Here is a 12975-nt window from a genome sequence, read left to right as displayed (position 1 = left end):
TTGGAGCTAAAAGCTTTCAGCCAAGTGATGACGGCGGACCAAATCACTCGGTAACAGTTTTAATATTCACACAGTAGGTGAAAGAGATGAGAAATCATGCCTTAGGGTAGTCTGTTATAATAACAGGACATCCATTAAAATCCTCCTCAGTTATATAATGTTCATGCTCACTTTGCAATTCACATCCCCATTTCACCTATAACAATATATTCAGCATACAATTAAAAACACATTCCTACAATTTTTAAAGACTAACTGGTTGACTCTCAAAAGTCAAAAGTATTTGGCAACTTTAAAATGTGTAAAAAAAAGGTACCGGAAATTCAAATTTCTTCTTTGATTTTAGAAGCAGTTCAACTGCATCTGTGTACTTCATTCGCACAAAGCTTTTCTCAACATCCTGTTGAGCAAAATCACAATTTACACATATATAACAGGAAAACAAATTTAAAGATGCATGATTATAAGTTGCACAGAAAAATCATACACTCAAACGATCGATAATCCCTATCTCAATACAATTCTTGAAGAAATCCATATATTCCTTGCAATTTTCAAGAACATGTTTCACCTAAAATTTGAAAATTTCCATATTAAATTTATAACTTGATATCAAAGCTCGCCAAAAATAGCTTCAAACTATGACTTTCTCTATCTGATAATCAGTCAATGTATCTGGATATCAAAGACCTGATTTTTCTAATATCTTTTTGAACAAATTCGTATAAAACGGAACCTTTTATTAGAACAGAGGGGCTATAAGATAATCTACCAATAATGAAGGTTCAATGAAGTAACCTACGACATACTGGAGATAGGCAGTGGCACATGCCATGTCATCATTTAGGTCCGCAAATGCAAGCTCAGGTTCAATCATCTTCACAATATAAAACCAAAACCAAAATTAAAATCCAAAAAGCTTATTCTTTAGTTCTGTAATGTAAGAACACCGAAAGAATACCCAGAATTCAGCTAAATGTCTAGATGTGTTAGAATTTTCTGCCCTGAATGTATGACCAAATGTATACACCTGAAAGTTAAAATTTTCCAAAAGTAATAAAATATATGCATGCATCGAATTCATTTAAAAATGTAATTGATATATGAGAGAAAATGTAATCGTATGAGAGAATATAAAAAACCAAATCTCGTTATCCATACTTAAGCAAAAAATCATATTACTCCGCGGACAAAAACAAAGTGATTGCACAATATCCAAATCTCGTTATCCATATTTAAGCAAAAAATCAAAACAAACACACACACAATATAGAAGAAGAAACTAAAAAAGATATTCATATGAAAACCTCAAATTGAGTTGTACGGCCTAATTCATTGGTGAAAAAAATCAAAGAATTATATTTAGGAAAGAGTAGAACACATGGTGGAAATCAATGTTGTAATAATTAGATAGATTGTTAATGAGCTTAATCATACAACAACTAATATCCCAAATAAAAAAAAATAAAAAAAAAGTTATTACCTCTAGATTTGAGACTGAATATTCATGAAAAGCTTCGTAGCTTGAAATTGGATCTTTATAACTGGGACACAATAATAAGAACTGAACAGAAGATTGAATTAGAATCAATTAGCATCTAATTTCCCAAAAACAACAATAAGAACTGAAGTATCACAAGAAAGAAAAACCCTAAACTAAACCAGACCATACCTTTAGAGGATAGAGAGTATATGGACGATGTATGAGAGAATCATCAGAGGAGGATGAGCGATATAGGGTTTTCATTTAAATCAAAACAGGGAAGATGATGAGGGCTAGGGTTTCGTGACTGTGAAACTCTTCGATCTGTAGAAAATGTGAAGGAGGCGCTAGGGTTTCCAGAGTGAACAGTGAATTGAGAATGGAAAAGAATGAAAGATGTATACATAAAGGATCCGTTTGGAGACCCAAAGTCCGACCCAGTTGTTTCCGGATCCCGCGTCCAACTTCTGATTTGGTTTGTGTTTTGTGAAATTTGGTTTTTTATAGAGAATGAGATGAATTCCCTCCCAAAATCACCCTCTACTCAACCATAGGATGCCACATAAGCAAAATAGCTCCACCATCCAATAACACATGGCCCAAATCATCTCATTTATTAATATATATAGATTACCAAGTCCAAATGATTTCAAGACAGTGATGGAGTGGTTAATGGTGCGTGTTGCGACGGGATCAACCTGGGTTCCATTATGGTCACAGCCCATTCTTTTTCTTTGTTTGGTTTTGTTAATAGTTTTCCATAATTTGCACAAACAACCCCTGTGGTTTATTTCAGTTATAAGCATCCTTGGTCCCTGTTTTGTTATAATTCTAATAATATATACATAAATAGTCCTCTAACCTTGAAAGGTTTAATTAGTTAGGTTAAGTTATGTTATGTAAAAAAAAAAAAAAACTAACTTAACTATAAAACTAACTAGGTTAACTTGTATTATCTTAAACTAACTTTAAAACTTAACGAGACTAACTAGATTATTATTTTTATAAAAAGAATAAAACTTTTAAATTGTAGGATTAAGTAATTTAATTATTTAAACAATAAATTCATAACCATATTTATAAACGAATTATATTAACGATAATAAAAAAAAATCTTTCATCGATTATTTAAATTCGCGAAAAAATTCTGAGGTTTAAAGTTTAGAATCGAATTTCAAAGCGGGTCGGATTTTGAAACGGGTCGATTTTGACGAATGTTACATCTGTCTCGTGACATAGGGATAATGTTGGATTAGGGGTACTATACTTAACACGAGTGCATTATATATTTTATTAAATAGCTCAGGAGTTATACCCAAGATTATACCAGGAGGCTTTCTAGTTGAACCCTAAAACTCAGGGGGGGGGGGGTATTCCCTAATCGATATTATCTTCATAGTTTCTTGTTAAACGCGAATTTCTTCAAACCGTCGACTCACCTGAGCTAGTAAGACACGGGGCTACCCTATGCTAGGGGGGTACCCCTCGCGCCACGCGACAATCACTCGCGCCACGCGAGGGAGCTGTTTTTCCAGTATATATAGAGGGGTGTGGCACTTGAAGTTTGGCGTTGGTTCGACGTAAAAATTCGTTTCGTACACTGAGATAGCTTCTGTTTACTCCAAAAACACACACACACAGCGCGAAACGCTGCCGCGACAACAGGGTAATAACTCGATCGCTGTTACGATTCAATGTCCGATCGATTGAAACCAATCCAATGGATGTTTAAGTGCTGCCCACGTTAGGGCTATACTTTGTCATTCGTCGTAAATTCGATGGATGTTTAAGTATTGCACTTTGTCATTTGTAGTGAGGGTTTTAATCTCGTGAATTATCGTAAATGTTGTATTAGTTACTGACCTAGTTTTCGTGTGCATTGTTATTTGAATTAGGTTAACCAGGCTAAAATCAGTAGGCTAAACGCTGCCCGTCTAAATCTGCAATGTGAGTCATTCTCTTTTTATCAAATTGTTTCCAAAACCCTATTTGTTTCAAAGTTATAATTACAGGGATTAAGTCTTTGTAATCTTCAATTACTACCGGTATGTGGGGTTTTGTATACATTACTTGATACCCGTCACCATTGGACAACGGGTTAGCCAATGGGTGATCTGACCATAGTCACAGAAACGAGTCGAGTGACAAATACCGATTTGGGGTAATTGGTTGATATATAAACATTGTAATCACTCTTAATACTGTGAATTATAACAAATATGTTTTTGTACAAAAAAATGAATGAATTCACCAGTATTTCCTGCTGACCAAATATTTTTAAAACACGTTTTAGGTGATTACGGTAGATTGGAATAAGAGTTGTGACGCGACACCGAACGACTTAAAGAAGTGGCTTATTTTATCAAATGAATTAAATGTTATTTTTATATATTCGGGTTTATCCCATATTAAAGCTACCTTTGTAAAACATGGGTTTTATCCCATCTATTTAATAAATAAAATCCGGTGTTTTCTAAAATCTAATATTTTTCCTAACTCGCGGTCCTGATGAAAATTTCCGCTGCCAAATTAATAAACACCGATACCATCTGACTGGCTCACAGCTCCCGTTCCTAGGGTGGGGTCGGGGGTCGTGACACATGCCGCATAAAATAAAAAAAGAATGGATCCGGCATGCCAACTACCGAGCGTATGTTGGAAACTCGGTAGGTAAATGTGCACTTCGACCACCATGAGAGGCAAATCAGGTATAATTGTTGTAGAGTTTGTATTATTTTCATTTTGTTTTATTTTCTTAGTTAAATGAACGTTGTGGGTGTGTTCCCTATATAACCCTCACGAGACCTACTCGTCCTCCCGAACTATCGGGTGGTTTAAAAGGGCTTGTTGCATAAGCTAAATGCAACCGTGATTCCTACGAAAGTGGGTTAGGTTTGTTGTTATTGTAAATTATTTTTCCACATAAATCAAAGTAAATTAACGTATGCCTTGGTAATATTTTCATAAAAATGGTAGAATTAGGAAACTAACAAATTTTGATGGTTGTGAGAAGCATGCTTCTACACAAAGGTTGAGATTTGTAGGTACATCGTGTTCGCGAGACGACCATTTTGTTGAAGGAAGATGAGCACACGAGAAATGAGCTCAAAAAAAAAAAAAAAAAACAGGTGCATACGTTTCTTTTTACTTTTGATTTTTAGTTAGCAAATAAGTGGATTGTAAATTGTATTTTATTTTCTGGGGTGAAATTTTGGGGAGGTTAGCCGTGTCACATCCCTTGTGCGTTTTAAAAACTCTAGTTCTTACACATTGAAGACAATGTCTACTTAAAGTGTATGGGGGAGTAAAAGTTTTCGATTTTTGACCCGTTCATTTAAACACTACACATTGAGGAAAATGTTACCTCAAGTGTGGGGATGGGGGAAAAATTTAAAAAAAACTTTTCAAAATGTATTTGTTTGAAGCAATCTAAAAAGCACAAGTAACTAAGTTAACGAGGGATGACACAACCCATTTGGTCTTTTGTCATGGTCAAGTTCAAGTTAATTAGCATAACAGGTATTTAGCGGGTGGTTATTTGGGAATTATCCGCCTAAGAAACTAGCACATCATGCATGTCACATACCATACCCTTTATATGTGAGGTTTTGAGCCACTTTTACATCATATAATTACATATTTGTGTTTTCTTTGTTTGAGTGGACCATTAGTCACGTATTGTAGAACTTGCGACTTTTGATACGTTTGAGACCATAGACCGAATACAAGCACGAGAATGATTAAGGCATTAGGTAAACCTTTTCCGTTTACACCATTTGCTTACCTTCGCCCAAATAAATCCCCTAGTCGCCCACTTTGAGCCTAAACCTTTCGTTTGATCAACCCGTTTAGCACACAACCGTTAACCCTTTTTCTTTTAAACCCGTGTGATGAAAATTTGATTGTAGGTCTATTTGTTTGTATAGTTGTGCTTTACATTTTGCAAAAAAAAATCGAAAAAATTCAGAAAAGTTGTGAAAAAGAAGAGAAAAATTATTGAGAAAAATACAAAAATATGAGTAGTAGTTATTGAATAAAAGGCGAAACTCGTTACCTCTTAGCTTGATGTTTATAGTTAATCATGTTACATTAGTTGTTTTTTAATAAAAATCGAGAGTTTTCATCACCTTCGCCACTTAAAAACATCCTATTCCATACCCTTAACCTAGCCCCGTTACAACCCTTCAAAGCCCTTTTGACTTGTGCTTAGGATTCGTGTTCGCTGGTGGATAATGATTGAGTTGCAAGCCTATGCGGGTACGTATTCTAATCGGTTTTGAGTGATTACTTAGAAAGTGCTAATTCATTATCTAATTAGCCAAATTTTAAACCGAGTGGAGAGAACATTGTGAGGGATGTGCATGAATTATTAGTTTCAAGGGCGGGTTAATCTTGGATAACTATTTTTACATGATTAATCATTTATTGCTAAATAGGTCGAAAATTGTAAAAAGTTTGAACCGGGCATGACAATAGACCTTAACCTTGGTCTCGGGAATGGGGAGTGTGTTTTTCGTTCCACCCACGTGAAAATGAAAAACAGATTTGCTTGAGGGCAAGGAAAAGACAAGTGTGGGGATGTGATGGGTTGGTAAAATTCCATAGCTTAATGGTTTTAATTTCAGTTAATTACACGAAGTTACTTTCTATAATACATTACTTTGATATGGTTTGTGTTTTGCAGGCATTGACGTGTTTAAGATGCATTTTGGAGATTTACTGAAGCTTTGGGCGGATGCTAGAGAGAATATAATTGAAGAAAATGCAAAAAAGAGGAAAAACTGAGCTGAACTCTGCGCCAGAAACAATCCAAACTTCATTTTGGCTTATCCTGAGCTAGAAAATGAGTTTCGGTGCTTATAATATATGCATTTGGGGTAGCTCGACGAGACGAATCAAAATATAAGTTTTTGAAGGGCCAGAAATTGATGCATTATTTGCTGCACACCGGCTGATTAGTAAAAACGAGATTTTTTAGAGAAAAAATAAATTTTGGAAAAGGAGGAGTTACATTTTATTATTCCTTCAACTCCCATTCATTTGAAAAGAAACACCTCTAACTCATCTCTAACACCACCTACTATTCACCTCTAACCTAGAACCCTAATCCATTCCACAATCACCACTTCATCTTCATCCATTCTCCACCATCCAAACCCTAACCCCTAACCCTCAACTCTCATTCAAGACTCAAGATTATGGTTTGGTGCTTGTATTCATCCTCCGGTGATCGCGCCTCTTCGACCATGAGCGGCTAGTCTCTTCGGTTTCACCCCGGTGTAGATATTGTAAGATTTTATAGGGTTTATGCATTTGTATTTTAATTTGGTTTTGTGACAAATTGTTTAGTATTTGAAACCTTGGATAATTGTCTTGCATTTGTTTCGAATTCGTGAATTGTCGAACGATGATAAAGTTATGACTTTGCGAAATGGTTATGTGCAATTATGCCTTATCTTAGGTTAGGATTTACATGTCCGAGGTAATGAAGTGCATTGTGGTCCGTTGTCTATGACGTAGATAGCAATTGGCACCTAAGTTTCGTGATAGTAATCCGTTAATCACTATATGCAATTGAATCCAGTTAAAACATGTAGGAACCCTAGGTCTTGCAATTATCGAACCGAGTGTGATCCGTATTCTAATTTCTTGTTTCAACTTTTTAGTTTAGTTTACAATCTTAGTTAATCACACATTGTTTTAAGAATAACATCAAGTTGTCGGTTCACTCCGATTTATTTTCATAACCAAATAAATTTATAAAAATTAGCAATCTTCATAATCACATTGTACATTTTTGTAAATAGTCTAACTAGTCGAACAGGTCGTGCGATACTGACCACATGCTCTTCGTGGATTCGATACCCGACTTACCCTAGGTTTAATTGGGTTTTTGACTGAACGGACACGGTCACGTCACATCTTCACCAACAAATCACCACTTTTCACCATGGAAATCGCCTGGTTTGGACTGTCTTAGAGTGACGTCACCTTGGTTCCTCATGAACACTGAAGTGTGACCTCATTCCATCAAGAACAGTTCGGATCTAAAGGATTTCTACATATTTTTACAATAATTTCGACAAAATCTAAACATTTAACATTTGTTTCAAACTTATCTTCAACATTTATCATTTTCTACCTGGAAATTGATGAAATCCAGACTCGTTCAGGTTTTCTACTCATACTCCAGTTGAGAACCGGTCTGAGAACGGATTTCCATCGGAGAAGACGACCGATTCATGGGTTGAACATGAAACTCCGTCAAGAACAGTTGAGTCTGCTCGGACGCGGTGATTCCCATCCAATCGGATGAGTTGGACTTGATGTGATTTCCGTTGTTTGACACGTCGTCACGCCATCTCCGTTAAACCGCAAAACTTTCCAACTTAACTGATTTTACAAAATTTGCAAAACATCGAATCACCGATCGAATAGCCGTCCGGTCGGATGACCATCTGATCGAACGACTATTCGACCAGGTGTTGAATTTCAAAAGTGTTGAGCTTACTTAATCAATTTCGCAAAACTTCAAAGAATATCAACTTTCAATCGAATAGCCATCCGATCGAACGGTCATCCGTCCGGATGACCATTCGATCGAATGACTTTATTTATGCTACAACGAAAACTTCAAAAGTTCAAACATTTCACAAACTCACTTTCCAGTCGAATGACCAACCGACCGAATGGTCATCCGTCCGGACGGTCATCCGACCGAATCACCATTCGTCACTCATCTCACTCGACACGCTGTTCAACGCTCACACTATCGTTCTATGATCAGGCTAACCTCTAAGCGCTCCCTTCAATCCAAGATTGTGTTTATTTACTAAACACGCTCTGTGAGTATACTCGATCCCTTTTTGCTTTACACACTTTTGGGTGTTACATACGTTACCTATATCAAATCATATTGATCACACAACGCAAACACTTTTATACGCTAACCGCTCTCGCATGTTATACGTGTTTTCGATGAATGCTTGTATGCTATGTTTACACAGTGATTGTTGCCTAACACCTTAGCAACGATAGTACTATAGTTTAGACTCAGTACCTGTCGTGGACAGGGGTTGTTAAGGGTTTTACTTCACATGGTCACAGTGGTGATAACGTGTTGCACATTCTACAACTCGCAGTCACGTCGGTTGCATATGTCATTGTCGATAGCTTACTTGCTTCACATTTCTACGTGTTACATGCTGGTTATGCGTAAAACGTTTCCGCTATATTAAATGCTATTAAACTTGTATGCTCACATTCACACTATGTGTATTGACTTTATTTTAACGTATGTGACAGATGTTTAGGATGCTATGATTGCTGGACCTTGTGAAATCAAGCTAGGGGAGTCTAGAAACAAACTAAATAAAATCTGAGTTGTCGGAACAATTATTTGTCTTTGAGAACAATGTTTGTAATAACGATTTATGCTCTATATGTTTATGGTATGGGATGTGAACGTTAAATATATTGTCACTAATAGTGTTATGGATTCTCTTGGACAATCTGTTTCGCTCAGTGCCGCGCCCCGATGTTTCCGTCATCGGTTGAGGTATGACAAAAGATATGGAATGCAATTTAGGTATAACATAAAGGTTGATTTATGCAATTTAGTCTAATAATAATAATAATAATTTTACCCTTTTAATTAATAATAAAAAAAAAAGTGAATAAGGTGGAGTGTTGAACCCCGACTGGCCCAAAAACCTACAAACAAGAAATCCGTCTCTTTTGAGCAAACAAAAAGCGGCCGGAGGTGTCCGACACCGAACTGTTTTGTTTTAGCATATTTTTCCGATGAAGAATCCGAAGCAGCTCAACCCCAACTGGGCTCAACTCCGTCAAGTACCTTTCTTTCATTTTCTTCACACGCTTCATCTATTCACTTAATCTCTCTCTCATGATTCTTTTGTTTTCAGAAATTAGGTTACTCGAACAAATCAGCAACAGAGACCCAACATACCATTTTAGGTTTGTATATTTACTCAACCCAGATTGTTGATTCGTTACTTAATTGTCTCAAGGTGTTGTTAATTTCAGATGAAATATTCATGCATACTTTGTATTTGATTATGAGGGTAAAAAATTTTGCAGGAAAACGTAAAGAGAGGTCTGATAATGATAATGAGGAGGCAAGTGATGCTGAATTGAATGTACTTACTCCTACTTCATCAGACTCAAGGTATACAATCTCTTTTAACACTTGTTTTTGTGCCATGATCACACACACACACCCCAACACTCTTTTATTGTTAAAAGATTTCATAACCATTCTTGTGTTTCATGGGTTCATCAATATTTTACAAATGCTTGTGTGGTTCTCGCAATATCTATCTTAAAATTGGTTATGTATTGAACGCTTCCCTTGGGAGGGCTTATAAAAACTGCTAATCCCTTTTGAAATAAGCATAAAACATATAACCGGTTGTAACAGAACACGACGGGAGATAGTGTTTTGACTTGCTTTTGCTATAACAAACCACAATAATAAAAAAATGTTCTTATGAGTGTTTGGGAGTTCTACTTATTTAAGGATGTAAGAGATAAGATAGTTAGAATAAGCAAACATCCACATTACATAAACACTTTATTAGTAAGCAATCCCAAACACGGAAAAATTACAAGTTTTGTCCTTTATCTTTATACCACTTTTCAGGCGGTGTCCTTTACTAGGTATTTTGTTGCAAGTTTAGTCCTTTACACCCAACCCAATTAAAAAACCCTGTTAATTGTTGACAGGCGGTGTCCTTTACTAGGTATTTTGTTGCAAGTTTAGTTCTTTACCTAGGTATTTTGTTGCAAGTTTAGTCCTTTACACCCAACAATTAACAGGGTTGGGTGTAAAGGACTAAACTTGCAACAAAATACCTAGTAAAGGACACCGCCTGTCAACATTCGTTAAAAAGGACACCGCCTGAAAAGTGGTATAAAGATAAAGGACAAAACTTGTAATTTTTCCTCCCAAACACCCCTTATACAAATTAACATCTTAACGTTTTTCTGTATGGTGTGAAGTGGGAGGAAAATAAAGATGTTATTTTTATAATTTATATCCTGTATATGTGGGAGAATTGGGATGTGGCTATACAGTATACAACCATTTCGGACCATTTTTTTTTTTCTTCATTTCAAGATTCATGGTTTATGTTTTCTTTATGGTCATTGATATCTTAATGTATTAGTGTAATTCAATTTAACTAAGTATCAATTTGACAGTATTACAACCGAGATAGCCATGGATTGTGAAATGGTCGGTGTCAGCCCTCTAGGAAACAAAAGCGCTCTTGGAAGAGTTACACTGGTAATTTAACTTTACATTGGTTTATAACTTTATATGTAATAGCATTGCTTGTAATTGACTCGTTGGTCGAAGGTTGACCCTAAAATGACTCTAGTCAACTTACTCAACTAATTGGCAAATGGAAAATTAGAAAAGCGGTGTTATCTAAATTGGATATATATGCAAGTAAACTGTTAGACATGTCTTAATGACAGGTAAATAAGTTTGGAAATGTTATATATGATGAGCATGTTCGTCCAGTTGATCGTGTGGTTGACTTTCGCACTCAAATAAGTGGTATCCGACCCCGTGACTTGAAAAAAGGTTCTGATTTTGTCTATTTATTTTGCTGTTTTCCTGCATATTTTTTTTTCTTTATCAAATATGCTTGAATCATTTGTATTTATACGCATTTATAATGTATTTCCAGCGAAGGATTTCCGTATTGTTCAGAAGGAAGTAGCGGAATTGCTCAAAGGGAAGATCCTTGTTGGCCACGCGTTGCGCAACGATCTTAAGGTTAATACACAAAATAAAGCAACAATATGATTTTTGTTAAATACGTTTGCAAAAAAAGCATATTATCACAATAATCTAATTTGTTGGATACGGTGATTTAATGTGTAATTTATGCAAAAAAAGCATATTATCACAATAATCTAATTTGTTGAATACCGTGATTTAATGTGTAATTTATATCTTTTTTTCTTTTCTTTACAGGCGTTGTTATTAAGTCATCCAAAGAAGGATATACGAGACACCGCAGAGTATCAACCGTTTCTAAAGTATATTATAATTTATAAGCCTTATTTTTTATTGTTCCATTATTTTTTAATTTTTATATACAAATGTGAGAAAATAGCTTTTAATTTATAATTAACCTTTTTATATAATGCAGAGAAGGGCGTAGCAAAGCACTTAGACATCTTGCAGTCGAAGTCCTTGGTGTCAAGATTCAAAATGGCGAGCATTGTCCTGTGAGTTTCGTTTCAAAGTACACTTGGTGACCCATATGAATGGGTCAAAGTGGGTTGTGTTTTATCTTTAACGGGTCAAATAAAGAAAAACCTTCACAAAGTCTTTTTGCGATTCATATAACCTTCTAAATCATTTTATTCAAAGATTTCGGTTATTATTGTTATAATTTTGTTTTTGAATTCGTAAATAGCTCATTTATCATTTATAAAGATTGGATAAAAAGTGTTTGTGGAGTCAATTTCAACCCGACCCATCTCAACATGGACCCATGTTGACCCGTTATACACTCTAGAGTAAATGTATATTTAAGGATATACTGATGCTTACAGATAGAAGATGCTCGTGCTGCGATGATGCTTTACGTTAAGAAAAGGCGGGAATGGGAAAAAAGTGTCAAAGATTTAGTAAAGATGAAGTTAAAGCAGAAGAAACGTAAACCGAAGAAACAGAGAAAAGAAGGTTCAACAGCAGCTTAAAATCGCCATCAAAACTTTCTTCGTACCAACAAATCTTTAAAAAAAAACTAGTGATATTGTTCCTTCAGTGATCAAGAATCTCGATTAGTTGTACCAAGTGTCTAAGCATTTAATAGGCTGATTTAAGCCCAAGTTTTGTTGTGCTCGAACTCAAAAAGAACAATGAACTTAAGAAAAAGAGTGAAGTCTTTTTTATTTATATTGTCACCCAATTAATTGAGGACAGTTGCATAATTATGTTATGTGTTACACATGTGTTAATGTGGTATCAACCAAGATTCATTAGTTTTAGTTCTTTAATTATTTTGTAAATCTTTAGTTAAGCTAGGCAGGTTCAAACTAATGTCAGTGTAACATACGATTCTTTATACCAACTAATAGTTTGCTTTTCACGAAAAAAAGCTCATGATTTTGTTTTTGGTTACCGGGTGAAGATTTCTTAGACGGTCAACTGTTATTGGATAACACAGAACATGTAACTATGAAATTCTCTTTTCATTCACAACTAGTTCAGAAATGCTTAATCAATCGGCTCAATCATATTGGGGGCCCTAGACAAAAAAAAACAAGGCCCTTTACAACATGTCATTATTATTATTTTTTTAAAAAGAAAATAATCGGAATTTTAACATGTAGAATTCAATCACCATGTTCCTTGTGAAAAAAAATTGACACCATGATTTCTTCAAAATTAAAACATAAGGAAGTGAGTAGGCGATGACTTGATCTTCTATTTCTGCAAACAAATCGCA

At 35.3% G+C, this 12975-nt stretch overlaps 1 protein-coding gene and 1 long non-coding RNA gene across 2 annotated transcripts; one reads left to right on the top strand and one right to left on the bottom strand.

Moving 5' to 3' along the window:
• Nucleotides 1–523: 523 nt before the first annotated feature.
• Nucleotides 524–1101, bottom strand: LOC110882576. Its single transcript, XR_002560135.2, has 3 exons — nt 962–1101; nt 803–877; nt 524–571 (listed from the first exon to the last, which is right to left on the bottom strand). It is a non-coding gene; the product is annotated as an uncharacterized LOC110882576 (long non-coding RNA).
• Nucleotides 1102–9183: 8082 nt separating this feature from the next.
• On the top strand, nt 9184–12457 carry LOC110885698 (RNA exonuclease 4). Its single transcript, XM_022133400.2, has 9 exons — nt 9184–9334; nt 9409–9460; nt 9584–9671; nt 10706–10790; nt 10985–11093; nt 11200–11288; nt 11490–11554; nt 11668–11746; nt 12077–12457. The coding sequence occupies exons 1-9, from the start codon at nt 9287–9289 to the stop codon at nt 12221–12223; spliced, it is 762 nt and encodes a 253-aa protein (XP_021989092.1). The 5' UTR covers nt 9184–9286; the 3' UTR covers nt 12224–12457.
• The last annotated feature ends 518 nt before the right edge of the window (nt 12458–12975 follow it).

Source organism: Helianthus annuus, chromosome 10, assembly GCF_002127325.2.
Source record: "Helianthus annuus cultivar XRQ/B chromosome 10, HanXRQr2.0-SUNRISE, whole genome shotgun sequence".
NCBI lineage: Eukaryota > Viridiplantae > Streptophyta > Magnoliopsida > Asterales > Asteraceae > Helianthus > Helianthus annuus.
This window is presented reverse-complemented; position numbering and strand designations above follow the sequence as displayed.